General features: G+C 30.0%; 1 protein-coding gene and 1 non-coding gene across 2 annotated transcripts in view; one reads left to right on the forward strand and one right to left on the reverse strand.

Moving 5' to 3' along the window:
• Window positions 1-542: 542 nt before the first annotated feature.
• LOC106687260 (dehydrogenase/reductase SDR family member 11) overlaps window positions 543-23,201 on the reverse strand; it is a gene marked incomplete in the record, with an annotated part of 55,355 nt that continues 32,696 nt past the window's right edge. The window contains 1 exon segment of the mRNA XM_067046417.1: window positions 543-993. Within this exon segment, the coding sequence (XP_066902518.1) occupies window positions 946-993 (48 nt within the window).
• Window positions 21,915-21,988, forward strand: TRNAI-AAU (transfer RNA isoleucine (anticodon AAU)). The gene has a single exon. It is a non-coding gene; the product is annotated as a tRNA-Ile (tRNA).

The raw sequence follows: 23,201 nt of genomic DNA on the forward strand, positions 1-23,201 counted from the left end.
TGCAGTCTTGAGGTTTTTAAGACTTACGCCTCACTTCCTTTAGCTAAAAATCGCCTCCATCGCCTATTACTAGGTGTCCTACAATCTTATTTAGGAGAGAGATACTTTCGGATTTGGGTTCAGCTACAATTATATAAAATGTGTGCATGAGATCTTCCCCCCACGGAGCTAGCTCTCAGGGGATATGCAGACGACACGGTTTTAGCAAAATACAACGACTAAGAACTAAATGACTGACCCTCACACCATGGTCATAGAATAGGGTGGTATCCTATATGTCAGAAATGACTAGGAAGTTTCATTTAAAAAAAAAAAAAAAAACACGACGAACTATACTCAAACCCTGTGATTCAAGTACTATAAAGAAGTGACATACTTGACACTAGGCGATGTTTAAGAAGGAGCTTAAAGTTGAATTTGAATCTCCTTTGTTTATTTTCGAATTCAATGGTTATGAATGACAATAATTTTTATATTAAGTAGCACTCGCTGATTGTAAAACATTTTTCACAGTTAGGAAATTAATTAAGTACAAACAAAAATAATATGCAATATTTATTCTTTATGATTAAAGTTATAATGTGTAATGCATCAGTTTTTGAGATATATAATTTTTTTAAATTATTTATAGCAGAAAATACATTATAATTGATGCATATAATATATAATATATATATTCTCTTATACTTTCTGCTTTTACTTCAATTTACTGAACATTATTTAATATTTTAATAATAATAATAAAAAAGACATCGTTTTAACGATGATCTTTATATAACAATTTTAATTATTCCTACTATTAAAAATAAATATGATGATACATTTTAGTACGATTACATTTTAAGTATTTTGTATACATCACCATTAAATTTGAAAATTTACGAGTTCCATCTTCAGTATACCATCTTAAATGAGAAATATATTATACGTTCATTCTGTACCATTTTAAGCCAAAACAGTTTCTCCAGTAGGTCGAACAACCAAATCGGTTATCTGAAACAATAGTTGAATATATTAAAATTACAATTTTTTTTGTACATTTTATATTTAAATTATTTTAGTATATGATTATTATAAGACTTCTTTAAGTATATTCTATTTTTTTGCAAAGCTTCTATGAACTAGCGTTCTGATTATACTATAGTATTTGATCCAACTTAGATCTGTTCCGAAACTCATGATGCCTATATATATTTATCACTCACAAAATCTTTAAATTATTTTCCAATTAATTTCTTTAAGCTTTTGAAAATAAAACAAAGACTATAGAATTTATCACAAAAATTTAAATGATATCGAGAAGTTATAATTCTATTTTCATTCCAATTTTAAATCCTCATAATTTTAAGTGTCACGCATACAAAAAATGTTGCCCGTAATAATTTCCTAAGAGTGTACCTAGGTTAGTGCTAATTCTGAGCGGTACACTATAATTTGAAGTTCTTCTGATCTATCTGGGCTGTCTATTAATACCAGTGGTATTTACTTATAAAATTGGCGATTGTGTACGACTTTCGTTTGGAATTAAGATGAATTTAATTAGATCAATTAAAATCGAAAAATTATGTTCTTTTCAAGTAAAATTAAATTTGTTCATATTTACGTCTACTGGGTCTATACACATACAAACTGTCTCCAAAAATTAAGCGATGCCTTTAAATTATGATTTGATGGTAACGAAAGTAACATATTCCTCAACGAATTATCGTGCCTCTTTTTCTGTCTCAGTTAAAAATATCGCATATCCTTTGGAATAAACAAATCTAGAGGAATATAAATATTACAAAAATATTTAAAACTTTAAAATATGGATTTTTATTTGCATTAACAAGCTCGTTTATCATTAAATCTGGCTTAATTCCTTATAATTCCATTAAAAAAAAAACATACATAAATTTAATGTGATGTTCCGGCGTTACTCATGACTGAAACTAGAAAATTTGGAACCATACTTTTTTTTTAATAGAGAGGGTTGATAAGATAATTAATAAATTTTAATAACCAAAATTTTTTGGCGGCCCCAAGTTAAAAATAAAAAATAAAAAATCATATAATGCTGGTCAGAACAATAGAGGATTCGTTTTGACTTGGTATATTCCATATAGCTAATGTGTTTTGAGATTAAAGTCAATAGTCCATCCACCTGAACCAACTTCAGAGCCGATAATTCCTTTATGAACCCCTCAAATGTAAAACCTAATTGTAGTTTTGAAATAGCCATTTACTAACTATTGAAGCGATTTTCATATCTCTGACTACTTGCTCGGCTGTCTTCGCTCCCAGTCACTTATGAATTTTCTTAATGATCTATGCCCAAAAAATAAAACAAATAAGAAGATATTTGGTCTCGAAGCTTGCAATCTTTTTATATATATAAATGCAACTAGAACAAGTTTGTAATAACATTAAAATATTTCTGCATTATAAAGTATCGTGGATTCAGTGTCTGGAAAAGGCACAATATTTCTCGATCAACAGGAATTTAAGATGGCGATGTAGTTAGCATACTACCTTCAACCACCAGATTTTTACAGTCAAACTAATGGGCATCCTTGTCGTCAGTAAGGAATGCTGGAAGATGAGTAAAATCCCTGAGACCTGGGTCACAGAGGTGCCCCATAAGAGATGACTAAAAAATGTATTCCGTCAGGACGTTCCTTAACAAGTATATGCCAAAAAAAAATTGGCATAAAAAAAAGCTGAAAATGTTGACCCTTTTATTTCGGTATGGATAATTTGCATACGTTGAGCGAATACCATGAAATTATAACAACCCCAAAGTCGATAGACGGCATAGAAAAATATAAAATAAATTTAATAATAAAATTCTATTGGGAATCGAACCCACAACGTTCCGAACTGGGCACATTGGTACCTAAACGCTAATTTATTATTAGACTATAGTTTATCATGGAAGGATTGGTATCTGGTTCTGGCAAAATCGGCAACATAGGGGACATTGAGGTCCTGATGGATTTGTGACAAAGTAAGGAGCATTAAGGATTTTTCGAAGGATTTTGGACTGTAAGGATTGGGTTCGAGAGGAATTAGATGGCTTAGTGGAGCCCCATAGCTCAATTCCGTATGTGCAGATGGGCCTTATAATAGTCATGTAGATCAGTCTTTTGTAATGAAAGTTAGGACCGTTTGTCTAGTAAATGTTGTAATAGTCGGAATTGACGAGCAGTTTCCTGTCTTTTCAGTCTTGTATGAGGATTCCATGTCAGTCGTTTGTCCAGATTTAGTCCTAAGTAACGGATCTGCTCAACAGGAATAAGTGGGGTCTTTTTCAACTTGCCAGGCTATATTTGAATTATGTTTTGGGATTCATAAGCTCAATTCACTATCTTTTCAAATAAATATCGCAAAAAATCTATTCCTCTTTTTTTTTTTTTTTTTTTTTTTTTTTTTTTTTTTTATCAACTTACTATTATCAGTTTTGATTTAAGGGTTGATTAATTTTTTAACCTAAATATTGTATTAAGTTTAAGTATAATTAATACTGACAACAAGCGTACGATATTGTTAAGGTTGTAAGTTGCTATCTCCTGCCTTCCAGCTCAGGCACAAGTTACTTTATCTACTTCCTCTAACGAACTCCTCGCGTTAATTAGAGTTATCTCCTTGAATCTCGTGGATCGATAAACAAAGCTGAGTAAACAACAGTTTCGTTCATTATTATTCTCTGAGAAATCTGATTAATGAAATTTTTTGTATTTCTACTGTTACTTTCACTATATTTAACTTAAAAATGTTTATATTTCGACTGTAAAAAAATCTTATATATTTTTAATTGCTAATGTCATAACTGCCACTGCAGGTCTTAACCAGTTCTAAATTTAAATTATGCATATTAAGGTAAAGGCTAATGTAAGAGTATAAAAATTACATGTAAATAAAACAGAATTAGAGGTGGAGTTATAAAAAGCCATCCATATAAAAAAATCAACATAAAGTAAAAATTGTAAGGAAATATAAATTAAGTAACGTAGTAATAAAATTAAATGATAAATAGATCTATTTGATAAAGTAGATATATGGATGCTTTATATACCTCCATCTTTATATCTATGTTATTTACATGTTTCTTTTGTACTCTTACTTTATTAGTTGAAAATTTCTTTTTTGTTCACCTTGACAAATGGCCTGAAATAAAATAAACATTGATCGATTTCCTAATTTCTCGTTCTATAGTAACTACATACGCCACAGCTTGGAAGTTTCTTTATTAATTACTTTTTTAAATCACTATTTCTAGTACTGAATATCCATTAGAACTGCTGCAGTTGACAAACAAAAAGAATTAATCTAGAAACTAGATTTGCTGCTGCTGGTGATAACAATTTAACTTCTGCAATTGTAGTTAGTTAAAACTATTTTTGATAGTGTTTATATGAGCCATGCCTCTTTCTACCCTTATATAATAATTACTTAAATATAATTTAATACAACTTATAAACCCCCCCTCCCCAAAAAAAGGTTTATGAAGTTCCTCTCCCAATTACCTACAGTTAAAGGAGCATTGACCTACAACTTGGGAAATCCAACCACAACCCGAAGATTGAAGCCCAGGCTGCTGCAGGACATCCTGTTATAAATTCTATATTTATCTGTTCTTTTATTGGCACTCTAAAATTTTATTTTATCTTAATTTCTTTTTTTTTTCTCTTCATCTTTTTCTTTAATTTACTTTTTTTTCCATTAGAAGTCAATTATTTATTTTGTTAAATCCCTAAATATCAATCATTTTGTTATTAACTTTACTTTTATCTTTTATTAAGAATTATTATTTTAATCTATTTATTTTATCTTAATTTTTTGTTTTATTTATAACATTGTGTATAGTTAGGAGTGTCTTTTGCATGAGACCATACTTCCCCCCAATAATCAATTGTTAAAAAAAAAAGTGCCTATTCCTTTAACCACTAAAATGGCAGGCAGATCTGGTATTAAATATATAAATAAAATAAAACTTGATCTTTTTTTAATTAGAGACAAATTTCGAAATGTAATTTCAGCACCATACTTATTAATAAACAAGGATATACTGGTACTGGTATTTGGTGGGGAGACAAGTCCGGCAAGTGGGCCTAGTGGTCCTTTTACCCAACCCCTGGCGGTACCTGAGTTGCCGACGCGTACTAACCAAGGTGGGTACTACCTTGGGACCGCCGAAAAATGAATGTTAACTGCCTCAGATGGGAATCGAACCCACAACGTTCCGAACCGAGCGCACTGGAACCTCCACTCCAACCCTCACGGCAGTCACGTCCTTAAACAAGGAGGTTTTCCTAAAGTGGGTAATCTTAAGTCCAGCAAGAAGGTGGATGGTTTCAACGACGGTAAATTCTTTTAATTGCATAAGAAAGTTTTATGGTGTTTACTTTACTGCAAATCTTATTTATCCAGCTTAATTGGTTTTGAGTGATCGCTTTATATTCAACAAAAATCGAGACATAAAAAAACAACAAACTAAAATTACTGGCATTTCTAAATGAAATTTTAGAATAGTCTGTTTTTTTGCACCAACGCAGGTTATCAGTAAATTCATCAGCACTATCATAAGCATGTATCACATCATACATGTACCGGTTCACTAGATGGAAAACTTACTCTTAACCATTCTTTTGTGTCAGTGGTGCCATTATGTACATAAGCTTTGAGATTTACGACCACTTTTTTTAAGAAAATTAAAATAAATTTGGTAAAAAACCTAATTCAATTACAACTTTTAGAAAATCAGAAATAAAACCTATATCTTGCTCAAAATAAATCATTAATACAAGATGTAGAAGTTTTGAGATTGGGAGACAAAACACTTATACGTAAGTGAAATGTTATTTTCCAAAATAAATTCCCTATTGCTCTGCCCATAGCTCTACTTTTAACAGATCTACTAACTACGGGGAGTTTGTCGGTGAGGGAGTCAGAGCTTAAACTTTGCCTTATGACTGGAGCGGTACCGTTCGAATCCGGTCTAGGGGGTTGACTTTTATTTTGTGGCAGTCCTACGAAATGAAAAATTTGACCCCCAAAATGGTAGGAATAGGTTGTTAACCAACGGTAACGCTCCCAAATTAGAGCCGTTCTTAGTCATGGGAGTTGAGGCGGATGCCGGTCTGAAGGAAATGGGTCGACTTTTATTTCTGTGGCCGTCCTACGAAATGACAACTTGATCCCTCATCATGGCTAGAATTGATCGGTACACTGTAGATATCTTCCCATATGTCAGAAATGTCTAGGAAGGGAGTAAAAAAAGTCCCTCAAATATCAGCGATCACCAGGAAAAAATATATACATCTACTATATTAAATATCTGTATATAAAAATTACTACAAAGTTAATCTCTGGACGACATATTTCTGAAAGGATCAGTTAAGCAAAATTTCGTTTGAACTTCACCTAGCAATTTGAAGGTAGAACGGAATTAGTCAATTTAAGTAATTATTCAATTCAATGTTAAACCATGGATGCATCGCAGCATCAATAATTGCCCGATACGTAATTTCGAAGAAAAATGGTGCCAGTCACTTCTTGACAACTTGTCACAAGTATTGTGAAATTATTATACAATATTTTGTGAAGCGGACCTGCTCTCCAGAACAATGCTCCGTTAATGAAAAGATTTAGCAAACTTAATACGACGGGATACACTGGAAAGATCTCAGTAAGTTATCTTCACAGTTAGTTAAATGTTTGGTATTATTGTTTTGTTTCTTTGTACAAAAATCCCATATTATTTTCAACAATTGACTTGTTGATTTTTTTAAAGGATACAACGTATTTTTTTTTTAAGTTTTTTTATTTATGTGTTATAGTTAAAATTTCCCACAGCCTTCAACAAGCGGATATTTTTTTATTGTCTATGTGTTCTCAATTATTTAATCAGATCCATCTCTTGTTTTTTTTTATAAGTAAACATATTTCGTTCATTCATTCATTCATTCAACTTCCATATTTCTCAAAGGGAATTTTATCTTTGACGCGATTGGAACTTAATTACCTCTATTTCGAGTGATCGCTCCCTATTCAATAAAAACCGTGATTTGGTTTTAATACACAAAATATCAATTTTTGTCTTTTTTTAGAGAATCGAACTACGGACTGAACCTTGACTTGAACTTTTTTATCGCTTATGAGGATTTTTTTCACATCTTTAAATATTTTAAAGGCCTTTTCACTAAACATCAGGTCTTAATATTAACAGTTAAGCATCCAAGAATAATTAACCAATGCCTCAAAAATGAACTAGTAATGCTATGAAGTTTAATGAAAATCCTCAGTGCCCTTGAGGATCAAGATAAGTCATCTTAAAAGATTTATTTATTTATAATGTTTTACAATACTTTATTATAAAAAAAATCTTTTTATTTCGTTCTAAAAAAAATTAGAATAATTATGGAGACATTGTGTACCGTAGATATAATTGGGAAGACAGTTGAGAATGTAGTCAGCAAAGTGGCACACAATATCGTGTAACTACTTTAATGTGTGCTGACGTTGTCCGAGATCAAGTCCACAGACTTGACATTCAACGCGGCCAAGTATTACAAGATTGTACTCATTGTATGTTACAGTCTTGACAGTACCCGCAAGTATTTAATTATTTTCAATCATTTCGAATTATGATAGATAAACACAGTAATTTTATATTGAGTACATTTTTTAATCTGAGTTTATAATGGGAATATCTTTGGAAAACAGAAAGGTGTTACAAACTAAGTTTAGATATAAGTATTATTTTTTTATTTAATAATTTATTTATTTACAACTGTATACATATATACACATCAAGTAAATTTGCTGTAAGTGATATTATGACACGATAAAAACATGTGGAGAATCTACCCATTGATAGAACTCCAAAAAAGTATTATTTAAATTCTATTTTACTTTATTGCTTAAATGCAACTCAAAAAGTGTTATTGAGACCACATAATCTTCCCAGCTTAAAAAAAAATTGACAATTCCTTCGCCCAGTAGGAACGATATAAAACTTCTCCATCTTAGAGGGATTGGCGTTGAATAATAAATGGGCCCTTTGGTAGTAGCGAACCGAGGCGGCCCAATTGTCCCGCTTCCTCGAAAGGCTTTCAGATACGAAGAGGAATTGGTCTTGTTTGGAAAGTGTATCTGAGTTACCTGGAGAGTTTTTCCAAACCCAGGCGGAACGTACTGAATAACTCTCCTACTAATTCAATGGAACGCTTTTGGACCTGGAGCTCGTACGCTTGTTAGTTTTAGTGTCATCATTAAATTTAACAGGTTTATTTTCTTTTTTTCTTTCTATAATCTATCTTTCTATAATTCTATCTTTAAAATTAATCATTTGTCGTTTAAATGTGAAGCAAGAGAAGAAATATTTTTTTGTTGTTTTCAATGAATGATATGTTGTTATATTTATGATATCTTCACTGACTTCAGCACTATGATGTAGTACTGAGGTCACAATAATAAGAAAAAGGTTTTTATTTTTTTCTACCTTATTTCCCAAATCAATAGGATTTTATAGGCATCAAGTAATTAATAAGAAACGTAGTCTTATTAATTTCAATAAGTCTATTTTTTTGAAACCTAATTACTGTTTTTTTGCCTTTACCCAAGAGACTCATTTGTGTCAAAAAATTGTCTATATAATTTTTTGAACATAAGATGAGGGACAAGAAATTAAAAAAGTGAGTATATTCTGGGTTTTTTTTCCTTTTTTTAAAATATATTCTTAAGTTTTAAGTTTTGTCGAATTGTTTTGGATAGGAGCACTTACATGTCTTGACTGTTTGTACTGCATTATTAATATTTTGGAAATAAAATGTTTCGAAACCTTTGATAACTATGTAAAAAAAAAAAATTATAATAAATAAAACTAAATATAACATGGGCAATACTCATAATTTTGATTTTATATTATGATCAGAAACTTTTAAATTAGGCTGAAGATTCAATAATTAGAAATTATTATTAATAATAATATTAATCAATTCATATTGACATATATGAACAGAGCCTACTTCTCAATTTCAAGAATACTAAAATTCCCAAAGATCTCCAAAAATCTAAAGCTAAGCGTGTACAATGACATGATAAAGCCATTATCCGTTATAAGTCTGGAAGACTTGAGTTCTTACCCTATAAAGCAGAACCGAAAGATTTGTACGGAAAGTCCTGTGATAAGAGCCTAAACACGTGGAGGAGAAGATCTAACAGTAATATGCTTGCAGAGACTGTTCAGTCAATATCACATGATATGAGGAGGTTAAAATGTACGGGGCATGTGGCTTGAAACATTCTATCAGGATTCCTCTACACACCAATGTATGTCAGTATAGTTCGAAATAGACCATGTGAAAGGCCAAAATTCAGGTGGATGGACAGAATCAACTGAGATGGGAAACAGTTGTATGCAACAAACTTGAAGCAGCCCATGACAAGCGTGGAGAAGGCTAGTTAGGGCGGCCTAAGATCTACAAGGTCTGTACAGCTTGCCGAAAAATAAAAAAATAAAAAATTACCAAACATATAAATGTGGTCAAGCATAAAATGGATAGGAATGGAATCGGCCAACATTATATAGATATAATTAATACTATAAACTTGTTTATTAGTAGCTATATAATGTTGACATATAGTTATTAATAACTAGATAAGGTTGACTATCATATTGAGATACAGGTTGTTACATTAGAGAGCGCACTGTACACTCTATTAACAGTTAGGGAACATTAAATAGAAAATTCGAATAGTATATGTTATCGGTTGAATAATGAATATTAAACCATTAGTTCATATTATCATCTTCAAAACATTTATTCTTATCAATGTAAACTTAAGCTAGTAGTAAGCCAGAAGTGTTTTTGAAAATTTAGATAAGATTTTCTGAATTAAATTAACTAAATATCATTTTATTAAAAAACTTTATTGTGTGAGTTTTACCAATTAGATGGACTAGGCAGTAAGAAAAACAAAGTACTTTTTAATTGTTTCAACTGTTGTTTGTATACTATCAGGTTCAGCTAACTCGCAGTAACTTATTATAAAACGAATTAAAGTTTGCTCATCCGTGTTTGTTTGTCGTTCATTTTTTTTATTTTAATTTAATTTAATACCGAAATCTTTTCATGATCCGAGGATGGAACACTGAAAATGACAGCTGTTGGAAGGGTTGTGCCATTGAAAAAACGATACACTGGAGGAGACAGTCCTTTAATTAATTTAATTTCATCCATTCCACTACGGTTGTATATGAGCATAATAATATTCTCTGGCCAATTTTAAATTATTTTTTTATAAAGGCATTGGCGTAATTAATTAGTTTTGCAGCCACCTACCCAGCGCCAGTGACAGACATATGTACGTCTAAATCAGTGGTACTTAACCTTTTCTTCATAGGGGCCACAACCACGTGCTAGTCATGTTGTCGCAGGCCGAATAAAAAAATAATAGGTAATAATTTCTTAGGTTTTCGCGATTGTTAAAAATTTAATTAAACAACTGTGAACAGACACATATATTTTAACTTTTTTTTTTGTCATTTCCAGACGTTTCAATCACGTTACAGTGGCCATGGTCACAAGCAGTTTTTTAATTTAAATTATATAGGTGTTAAAAACTAACAAAATCAAAATTAATGAACTTATTACTGTAATGAAAAATGTTTGGATCAGTTCCATTAACAAGATAATTAAAAAATGCATAAATTTAAATATTATAGTTTATTTATCTTAGGATAAAATTTTACATATTCGAATTTACCACCTAATATTCTATCTCTGTACATAGGTAGTAGTAGTAAATAGATCTCGCTCGCTCGATATGGAACTAAAAACCCTCAGCACATCGCTAATCTAAAACTTAATTTACTAAAATCCTAAAAATGACGTGTTGCCTTGATATAATCAGACGTCTTATGCGAATTAAATAATAAATTTCCTTATATTATAGGAAATTACCAGCGGAGAAATTACCATACTTAATAGTATTAACAAGTGTTTCTAATGGGCGCGAAATTCAAAATTATTTGAAGTAAAGTTACACCAAGGCCCTGTTTCATAATAAAGTACAAACGAATACTATTAGTCTTGTCGATTCAACTTAGTTCAATTAAACTGACTTTTACATTATTAATATGTATTTTAGTACTTCTATAAGATCACTAATAATCGTCTCTATTATAAAAAAAATTAAGTATTAGTATAATTACCACGTTGTTATAATTACCAATACTATTTGAGCCCTGGTTTGCCAACCACGAAAAACCGGCGGGCCGCAGGTGAGTATAGTTGGTTAAAATGGTTCCTAAGATATTAAACCAAACATTATTTACAAACATCTCTTGATCCTCAACATTTTGTAAATTTAATTTAGAAAATTTCATTAAAACTACTACTCTTGTCAAGATAAACTACATTACTGTTTATTCTACTAGAATTAGTTTGAGTGCTGACAGACAACTGTCATAGATATGTACAGATGTCAGCACTGTGAGTCCAATGATTCTCATATATAGTTTTTCATAAATCAAAAATTGTACCCGAATAACTATAAATCAAAACTTTGTAAATTTATTTTGGCAAACATTATTAAAAAGTATACTTTTACATAGACAAACGTCACAAACTAGTGCATAGAACATTTAACTATCTTTATTTTGAGCCAATAGAAATTGGTACGTCCAATGATTCCTATATATGTCTTCCTAAAATTTTAAAGTTTTCCTAAAATAAATTTTTCGTTATTTTGTTTTGAAATGTTGCTTTTTGAAAAACTGTATCTCTGGAAATATTATATGTTTACAGCTCAATCTAGGCTCATATTTTTTTAACACATTTACTCTACTTTAAATTATGTCTAATGTTTTTATAGTTGTGGGTAGTTTTAAAGATATGAAGTTCCATATGACCAATTAATTTTTTAATGTTTTGAAACAGCAGCCATTGTTTATTTCTTCTAACTATAGTTGGCAGATGCATCAATTGTTACTGTTAACTCTATGTAATTTTCATTTATCTATCCAAAAATTGGGGTGAAATATAATTTTTTTCATACTCCGCTCTCTCGGAAAACCTAGTGTTTGTGTGCAATTGTAACATTGAATCTATAATCGTTCACTATAATTGTCAGATCTCGGCTGATTGTTCATATTTGAATATTTTTGAACAATTAGTCGATTCCTGCTGAATAAAATGACAAATTTTTTTTGTTCACCATGCGCACCATCGTACTTAGTGGTAAAATGAAAAATCATTAAATATGATATTACTGGTATTATAAAGAAATATTTAATTTTTAATATCAAATCAATCTTTTAAATACTCTAATTAAATTATATGATTAATAGTTAATGTACCAAAGGTATAACAATAAAAATTCGTACAGCTTGGTTGTATTGGCGATCCATTATTGTGAATATACTTAATGATACATAAAATATAAAATGGATAATATGTGATATGATAATGAAGTAATGGCACCAAATATCCTCAATAAAATGTGCATCCATATAAATGTCAAATCCAACATTTGGAAGAGACACGAAAACATTAAAAAAGCGTATTTTTTATCATATTAAGGTCTGTTTTTTATAAGTACAATTGATATACAATCTCATAGAAAAAATAATTATTGAGTACTTAGATATAATAATAAAGTTATTAATAATATGTGATATTTAATTATTAATTTAATAAACTTTTTCTGGACTTTCATAACTCAAAGAAAAACCAGAGAAATGGTTTTGCTCTTCTTAAGCCCTACCATATTACTTGCTCTTAGATCCCCTCCCTCACTTTCTTTTCTTCTCTCTCCCTTTCATTTGTCTAGTTTTCTCTTGTGTCCTTTATTTTCCAGCCAGCTCAGTATATTAGATTTTCTGAATGTTGATATTTTCCTACTGAGAAAATCCATTGCTGTATTATTCAATGTGTTATCTGAGGTAGATGTTAGATGTGATTTTAACTTTAAAACCAATAACGTAAAATAAATTATGCATTTTATCACTAAAATATTATTACTTATGATATACCACATTTATTTTAAAGGCTTCAGTTTTATGTCAGATATATTCTGAAGGATGTTAAACCTTTGGATTTCTCATGTCATCATTTACATTTCCATATTAGTGCCTTTTTTTAAGATTTCTCTTCCTTGAAAATTGAGCTTCATCTTTTAAATGCTCATAAGTTGGTATGGATTGGCGTGCATTTATTAAAGTACAAATACTTTCTACTATATAGGTGAACAATCCTATTAACTCTCAAAACTAAGAGTCAAACTAATCGTTTAATTACCGACTTTGGACCGTAGATTGCTGTGGTACAATAGAATCAGACTATTTGATCCCAACTTTAGGCACTAACATTTTTTGTTTTTTTTAATAGTCCGCGGATTCAATTTTAAATTTTCCACCACCATTGAATTACATAAGAACATAAAATCAAGTGAACAACAACAATAATTTCATACTGGAAGATTATTGATTGACCGTGTGTTTAGATGAATGGAATATGGTCCGGGTGTGGTCAAAAAAACTCAAATAGTAAATAATTATACTATTTTTATTGAGCCAACGTTTTGCCCCACGTTGCAGGGCTTCGTCGGGGCTAAAAAGAATACAAACACTTGACAGAGTTATAAAAAAATAAAAGGAAAAACATAATTGGAAAATAACAGGGGTATACAATGAAAAGTAAAATATCATAAGAAAAATTAAAGGTTGTAAACAGTAAATGAAAAGGGTAATAGTAACAGATAGATAAGAGATAAAATAATTGAAGACATATTATAGTACAAATGAAGAGATAAAAAAGAAAATGATAAAATCAAATGATGAGACAGAATTCTTACCTGTTTTGACGGGAGTCAAAGACAGAGTGAGCCGTTTATATTGGGAGGAGTGGGGATGGCAGTTAGCATACCACAATAACGAAAATAATAATAGAGGGGGAGAAGAGATGTTTACAAAATAAAAATAAATAAAAAAAAACACTCATAGATAGAAAAACAAGGAAAAAATAAATAAATGGGATACAATATGTGTAAGTGATTAAGAAAGACAATATACCAAATGAGTCAGGATACAGAGAAGTGTAAATTATAATAGAAAATTAATAATAAAGTAATTAATATAGTACTTAAGAAGTTAACACATGAATATAAATTAAAAGATAAGATACATAAATATAAATGAAACAGGATGGATAGTAAATATAAAAATAATTAAATAAAAGATGAGAATTTAGAGAAACAAGAATAAATAATATTTATAAATATATGACTAAATGATATATATATGATTATGATAAATCATATATAAATATATGAATAAATAATAAATATATGACAAGAAAGTGGGCTTCTGAAATGCAGAAAAAAGTGAAAAGAAGTATTATGAGGGTTTTATTATGTTCAAAATGTGTCGATGTATAAGGGAGATGCAGTCTTTATCAACTTTATGATTGACGGAATTCTCAGTTTAATTCTCTTATTTTATCTCTTATCTATCTGTTACTATTACCCTTTTGATTTACTGTTTACAACTTTTAATTTTTGTTATTATATTTTACTTTTCATTGTATACCCCTGTTATTTTCCACTTATGTTTTTCCTTTTTTTTTTTTTTTTTTGTAACTATGTCAAGTGTTTGTATCTTTTTTAGCCCTGACGAAGCCCTGCAACGTGGGGCGAAACGTCGGCTCAATAAAAATAGTATAATTATTACTATTTGAGTTTTTTTGACCGCACCCGGACCATAGTCCATTCAACAATAATTTCAATTTTATTACAAAACTTGTGCAGTAATTGAAAAGAAAAAAAAATCATTCAACCAAGTAATAAAGTTTATATGAAATAAAATCACACTAAAAGATAATATAAATTGGCTTATAGCTAGTTAATTGGTTGTATAATTTCAGTTCAATATTAGGTATGTTTTGAATCGTTTTTTTTACTCCTACAGCATTATTTATTTTCTATCTTTACAATGTTTTATTAGCACCAGTAATTCTAGTTTACAATCAGCAAATGAGCTGTACTATTCAGGCATGGCATGAGGGAGACAGCACCTAGTGGCCCATCCTCTTGATGTTAAGTAAATTATTTGATTAAACTAGGTTCCGCATCCAATTCCTCTTCAGCCTATGCCAAGTTACGTCAGGGACAACATCATGTGTTGCCATCTATCGTATAAATCTATTGAAATGTCCATTTAGCGTGTTGTGAAACCGTTTGCCATATGAATGTAGTCCGTTACAGTCGGAATGCATAGGTCGGTGTGAATGGTCTCGTTTGAAACGTCCAGTGGTGAATTCGTTAACAGTTTTAAAAAATTGCGATTGGAAAGTTGATATTTTTTGAATCTGTGTCTTTTTAGCCGGTCAATAACTTTGGCTGGGGTAAGTCCATATGGGTATTAGTAAGTAATTGTATACGCTAAGTTTCTGATTTTTTAAAATTCATTTTTTGTTTTTTAAAGAATAATTTAATTCAGAAATAGACCTACATAATCTTTTCTCCCAGTATTTGTGATGGTTAAACGGTATTTTTATTTCCATCCAAATTTTAAACTAGTGGCATTGTATCTTTATAAAATTTAGTCATTTTTTTAGACAATATTGTTTAAGTATTTCCATTTTTCATTACCTGCCGGAAATGCGAGTTTTTGAAGCGAAATCCACGAGCTACATCTACCAATGACTACTTTTCATGTTATAATTCTTCTTCTCTGTTATGTTTCCTAAAGTAAAGTGGTGGATATATATATATCCGCTTGAGGTAGTCCTATTGGAGACATTACTTACGGAAAAACTGAGAGCTTAGTAAAGGTATTGGCATGGAAGGTATGAAAGGCAGGTTGGTTGCTGCAAACCATGGTTTTTATGGTCCATTTGGGTTCAAGGACAGTGACCAGTCGGTCAAGGTCACGGCTGCTCAGGTCAGCAGGCGCACGTGGAACTATATTTCTTTCCCCTAGACAGACTGACCAAAATAATCCTGTAAGATCGCTACGAGATTCCCAATTAATGCGCATGGAGTAAGATCATCATTCCTACGCCTGGTCTCGTATCGGCTGATCTCATAAACGCATTTCATTCCCAGCTGTCTTCGTTTAGCTTGTAAAATATTGAAACTGCACTGGCTACCGGTAAAATATAAACTCTTTTACTTCGAAGTAGACTTTAGTAATTTTTTTTTCTTTAAAATACTAAATACTTTCTTAAAAATCTACTTTTAAGTTATTATAAGTTGAATTTTAGTGTCAGTTTGTCTATAAGCTAAATATGCAATATTGAATAAGTTAGTTAGATTGAGTATCATATTCTCTTTTTCGTTTTGTTTTGTAATTTATTGTAATTGTGTCTTTTCTGATTCCTATATGTTACTAGATTGTAAATAATTAGAAATTTTTTAAAATATTATATCATAATTTACTGACGGTGGAAAAGATTGTGCAAGTATAAAATGTGATATATAATTTACTTGAAGGAATTGATCCGTTTAATTTAATTATCTCTAAATTTATGTAATAGAGACAATTTTGTGTAAGCATACTTTTAATTAAATCAAGCTTTAAATAACTTAAACCTCCTTTGCTCTATTAAGAGCGGTTTCATCTATGTCTTGTGTATGAATTAGTCACATAGAAAAAAATATATACCTAAAAGTTCCAATATTTTGTTCCGTATTCATTATTACACGAATACCTTTAATAAAGATCACGTGCAAATGAATAATTTCAACGAGTGGTCTTAATTGAAACAGTTTAGTCCCCTCTTCTTGGAAGAGGAACTTAGGATATGCTAATTTGATCAAGAATTCTCTCGAGATACCTCTTGGCTACATTCTCTAATCTCAAGGCAATTAATTTAGAAACGGGAGAGGTTTTCTCTGAAACAAGTATTGTTGCCTGGTCTGATTCTTCATTTTACTCGATTCTTATTACAAAATTATTTAAAACTGTATACAAAAACCTTTCTAAATTATCTTATACATTAGGAGAAAATCCGTCTAACCTTATTTGTGGGTTCTATTTAGGTTAATATGGTATGTTAATGCCACTTAAAATTTTATAATCTTATGGAATTATATGTATTATCTTATTCTGGGGGTTGATCAAGAAATATTGATTGTAAAGGAAAGTAATGTAACATATATCATCGCAATACTACTTCATGCTCGTTTATTTCTTAATTTTTTTTTTAAAAAAACCTTTAGGTTTGTCTTGATGATCTTCAGTTCAAGAAAAAAGAAAAATTATACTGGAGTAAATTGATTCCGTGACGCGAGAGAACCATCGAGATAAAAATGGACGTGGTGGAAGCAACGCTCAATGTGTTTTGCATTTAGATTAAAATATCTCTCAAACTAAAAATCGAGGATGCTTACTGTAAGTGAGAGAAATGTTCAGTATTTTATTTTATTTTTTATAATAAACTATAATTCAAAATATTATTTTGTTATTGCCCCGTGAAAGAGAGTTGAAAAATATAAAATATAGCGCCAAAAATTAAATTCTTTTAAATATTTTCAAGGAGTTTCATACCGTAAATGAGGTATTCTTTTTGTAATGAATTATGATTCAAAATTGTATTTTGATGCTACGCCGAGACTGAGAGGCGAAATTAGAAAAAAAACAATAAAAAGTATGATAATGTAAACAATAAGTTTATTGTAAAATATTATAGTACTATAAGAATATACATAAAAAGTTGTATAAAGGATAATATTAAAAAAAAAATGGAATGTAGCAAACTTCAAAAAATGTATATAAATATTATATAAACTAATAACAGTTCTAGTAATGAGTGAGAAATTATTAGTATATTACTGGAGTAATGTTTAACTGAAGTGGTTACAAAGTTGCTAAAATTAAATGACAGGGAGATTATGAATGGTGCAGTTCCAATCAAGGGGGACAAACAAATCGGGTTAATTAAATTATTGTTCTATCACTTATTACTGTTCTTATTAGTAGTTAGTAAGCTATTTATTTATTAAAATCTTTTAGTTTACTGCGCTCCTGTATTGTTAATCAATGTTTTTTTTTATATCATCCTTTATGCAACTTTCTGTTTATATAACCACTAAGAAAATCTGGGCATGTCAGTCCAATTTATGTGGGTTCGGAGTCACGTGGGAAACGAGCTAATTGATCGAGCTGCAAGAAAAGCACTCATGCTTCTGGGACGTGAAAAAGCCGTTTTAACTCTAATTGAGATGAGCAGACACTTTATAAGGGGAATTAAACCTGGGTGGCAGTCTATGTGGAACGAAAGCCCTGCGAGTAAGCTGAAAATTATAAAGAAGAAAGTTGGACTCGGAATACCTTCGGCCGCAAATGTAGAGAAGAGATTGTGCTGACTAGAGTGAGAATAGGACACAAAATACTCACTCATTCCTACCTCATTACAAAGGAGACGCCACCAAAGAACAATATGACAATTGGCCACATCTTTCAGGAATGTCCATTATTTACGTCACAACTGAGCAGTTAAATTATACCAAGTGAATTAAAACCTGACATATAATCAGTCCTTAGAAACGACAATAATACAATAGAATCGATATTTAAATTTTTAAAATCATATATACTTGCAGAAATATGATAAAAACATATGAGATTACTCCCTAGTGTAATTTTGGCCAATTCATTTCAGAAACTCCTTGTTGCTTTCTTTAGTACGTGTTTGTGTGTTTGTTCGTGTGTGCGTACGTCTGTTTGTGTGTGTGTATACAAAAGAAATAAAATATTCAATTGAATATTACCAGAAATTAATAAGTATTAAACAACGTTGATCACCAAGGAATTTTTACGCCACTAAACAAAATAGAACGAACAAAAGAACTTTCTATTTTTGTTCTTATTATATTTTATAATGTTTGTATCTTGTTCTCATTCAGCCTTGATAAAGCCCTGCAAATTGGCCATAAAAATCAGTTAACTGTATCCACTGTTTCTTTGTTTACTGCTAAATGGTTCTTTCTTCTTCTTGTACAGCTTTCTCGACCGTGTGAACTAATAATCTTCTAATAAATCCTGTCAATTCACTAATTTTCCGATAGGAGGTTTTATTAGTAATATACTTTGTATTTTAGTGTAGGATGAATTTTTTAGTAATTTGTAAAAAAAAGTTAACTGTTTCGATGAAGATTTGTTAATTAAAGCATTGGAAATGACGGTTTCAATAATTAGCCTTGTGTTAAGTCGACAGTTATTTACACTTGGCATTATTGCCTCTTTTCCAGACAGTGACTCGGTGCGATGTTTCTCTTGTTAATACGTCTTTCTTGTTTATTCATTAATACAGTTATCGAACCTATAGCACTACTTACCATAAAGGGTCTTGGTTTAGTAGTTGGTAAGTATGTTCTGCTTCTATACCAACGGTTGTATAAGCAGGTGATTTGACCATAAATTCGCTCAATCTACAGATTTTCCTCCTACTCAATGACAAAAACATTGTAGAGTGTGGCCCAGGAGGGTCTCCCAACCATAGAGTCGATCCACGACTGATATAACAATAAAATATAACCTTTCGCAGCCAGAGCATAGTGCCATATTCACTGAACTAGCCCTCACTCTCTCATACATTTCCCGAACGAAATTATTTATTTTCCGTCACAATTCATTTCTTACAATGAATGAACTGCAGCCATTATATTCTCTGCAAAATATACCTCCATTATAAGTAATATGAGTTTTAAGATCCAACTTTCGCACAACAAAGTTGGACAGTACTTGATTACTTTTTACGATTTTGAGCAAAAAGTATTTACTGCTTAGTATAAAGTGTAATCAAGTATATACTTACTCAGCAATTATGATTTAGAATTCAATTTCTACAAAATTTTAAAAAAACTGATTACTTTTGTAATTGACTTTATAAAAAAATGTAAACAAGGTTTTAATTAATGTCTTCTTATTTTGTTATATTTTTGTATAATCTTGTAATCATTTTTTTATTACAGCTCAATTTACTTCTTAATTATAATGAAAATGTATATTATTACAGGAAGTAAAATTTAGTAGTTATATTATTTAATAAAAAATACTAAATCAAAAAAAAAAAAATTCAAAATTGAAATATATACTCAAAATACTAAATAATGTATATAATATTTTTTTCTTAAGTACGGATTACACTACTTTTACTCGCATTTAAATGTTCTCGCATTCTGTACTCAAAGATGTTGAGTACAAGTGAAGTAATCTTACTCAGCTACTCAAACTGGTGTATTATTTGCCACGCTTTAATACCAAATAACACAAACTCTTTGAAAACGTGATGAACACGTTTAGAGTGGTTTTAGTCATGTGAAAATTGATCCGATATCTATAGGTAGGTTGTTTTCAAATTCCAAGCGCGTCATGCAGAAGTTTGGTTAATCAACCTCTAATGTTTACAGCATTACGCCCTTGATCTGTGTTGAATGTAGCAAGAAGTTTGTCCTTTAGCTCCGGTTGAGAAAGTTTCAAAGAAGTATATGACAAAGTTAAGTTAAGTCTTACTAACCAAAGGCTAGGTTATTCGCATTCTACACACAAGTTGTCAACAGGTGATTCACTGAATTTCCTATAGGGAATTCGAATGGTATTTTAGAGTGCATACGTTACCCTAACTTAACTGAATTTCGATTTGGCTGCTGGTAACAAAAGAGTTATGTTAATTTATAATATCATTTCATTAGTAAATTTTTCAATATTTTCAGTATTATGAGTAGTTGCATGGCCTAAAATGAAACGATATTTAGAGGAAACATTTTAGGTTTTACGAAAATAACCGACTATGATTAGTTTATAAAAAAATATGATCTTCATTTTATTTACCTAGCCAAATGTCGTTATAGTGTAGGCCGCCGTTAACGTAAATTCATCTACGTTTTAAATTTTATTTAAAAAATTTATTTTTTTTTATTTAAATAAATAAAATAAATAAATAATAATAATGCAATTTATTCATTGCATTATTATTATTTATTTATTTTTTACTACATTAGAAATGTGTGGTTTGATTGAAAGTTCCCTAGATAATTTGAATGCAATTTTAGACAATATAAATTTACATTAAATAAATTTAATTTCACTATGACAGCTTAATATTAAAGAGTTAAAATAATTTATATCACGATTTTATTAGTGATTTTATGTTATTATCTCTGGTTTATTGTTAAATTACATGCCCTAATATAAAAAAAGAATTATTTTAAACTATTCAGAAATAACTTCCTATGAATAACGTAGAATATTGTAATGATTGGTTAGTAGGAAATATTTTTCTAGGACAATTTTTATTGCTTCACCCCACCACGGCCTAGTTCGATTCTTCTACGTCCCAGTCATTTTAAATTTATTTAGAGCTTTATTCGGTTAATAAATTGCATTATTATTTAGTTATTCATTTTTTTTTTTTACTACATTCGAAGTTTTTAATAAAAAACAGTAGCTAACGAAGGACTATTTTTCTGTCCTTACAGTTTTCTATTTCACTTCTACCTATATTGATTTTATTCCATCTGATACAGCCTTATTTATAAAACTCTTAATTTTCGTTCAAATAACCATTTCTATTAATAGTACATTCTAATTCTTATCTAAAGATGTCTTATTGTAGTTTAAAAATGATTTAATGATATTCTATGCAAAAAATATTTGAGTAACTCAGTCAAAATAGAAAATCAAATCGGAATGTCAATTTTTTATTTCATATGTTTTTAGTTTCTAAAAATAATAACGATGTTATATCAAATAATAAAATAAATATCAAAATAAATCTTATATAATTAATGATAAAAATTATGAGATATGATCTCGTGATTTTATATTATATTCAATACAATTAATTTCTTTCTACTTAATTCACTTGCAAGTAATTTATAAATACAAAATCCTCAAAAACCGTTTTTTCCTTCTTCTTGTCCAACTTGGCCCATTAGCTCAGTTGGTTAGAGCGTCGTGCTAATAACGCGAAGGTCGCGGGTTCGATCCCCTCATGGGCCATATATTTTTTTTTTTAATTATTATTTCCCAATTCCCTTTTAAAAAATAATTTACTACTTAATTTATACTCATGTACCAAATCACGAACTGAAAAATGTTTTTATGGAAAATTAATATTGAAAGATATGAAATAAACTGTCATGAGAATTATATTTAAATAAATGTACTTAAATATTAATATTACAAATATTTAATAAGTTAATAATACAATTAACGCTGGAAACAATTTTTGATCATCATCTATGTTTAATTTAATCCCAATTTTATCAAATTTTCACAGCAATAATTATGTAAATTAAAAAAAATATGTCGCATAATTTTATTGTTTTTATTTATTAATTTATTTATTGTTATTTACAACTGTCTCCAAATATATACAACATGAAAATTTTCTGTAGGTCACATAGAGATATGATAAAAACATGTGGAGAATCTACCAATAGCATTGAAAGAACTCCAATAACATTTCTAGAGGAGAATATCTCGAGCCCATCTTCTTTTCAGACGCCTAGGAGGATTATTAGGTAATGAAGGAGAAGCCAGGTTAGAAACGAGTTGGTTTGGATGATTGAGAAGTTTATCATGGAAGGAATGGTATCTGGTTCTGGCCAAACCGGCAACATATTGAACATTGAGGTCCTGATGGATGACTTGACTTGTGACAAAGTAAGGAGCATTAAGGATTTTACGAAGAATTTTGGACTGTAATCGTATAATTTTAAATATTAATTTAGATTTTGAGGGCTGATTTCGCAATTCGCAATTGGCTTCATCTGGTAATATTAGTCACACAACCCGTTATTGTGTCCCTCAGGAAGATAGGGAGAGAAACACGTAATAGTACAATAGCCTGGTGGAAAAAAGTCAATCTTGTATTACTTTAATAAAAACTATGTATAATTACTAGTCAATACAGCACTCAAATTAACGCCAATTTAATGAGCTATAAAGTAGTTTATTACGTTTATCTTTGTAGGAGTAGTAGTTTTCATATTTGCCATCATATATTCACAAAATATTGATTACTAGTTGTTCGGATAAAATTTTTTATTTATGAAAAACTATATCTCAGGAACATGGGGCACAGATGTCAGAAATGAAATTAAAGCTTGTTTAATGTACTATAAAATAGTTGATAATGTTTATCTTCGCAGGTGTAGTAGGTTTTATGATATTTTCATATGGTTCTGAATCATTCTACGAATATAAACGT

This window comes from Halyomorpha halys, unplaced genomic scaffold (assembly GCF_000696795.3).
Source record: "Halyomorpha halys isolate HHAL.00 unplaced genomic scaffold, Hhal_1.1 Scaffold939.1, whole genome shotgun sequence".
Taxonomy (NCBI): domain Eukaryota; kingdom Metazoa; phylum Arthropoda; class Insecta; order Hemiptera; family Pentatomidae; genus Halyomorpha; species Halyomorpha halys.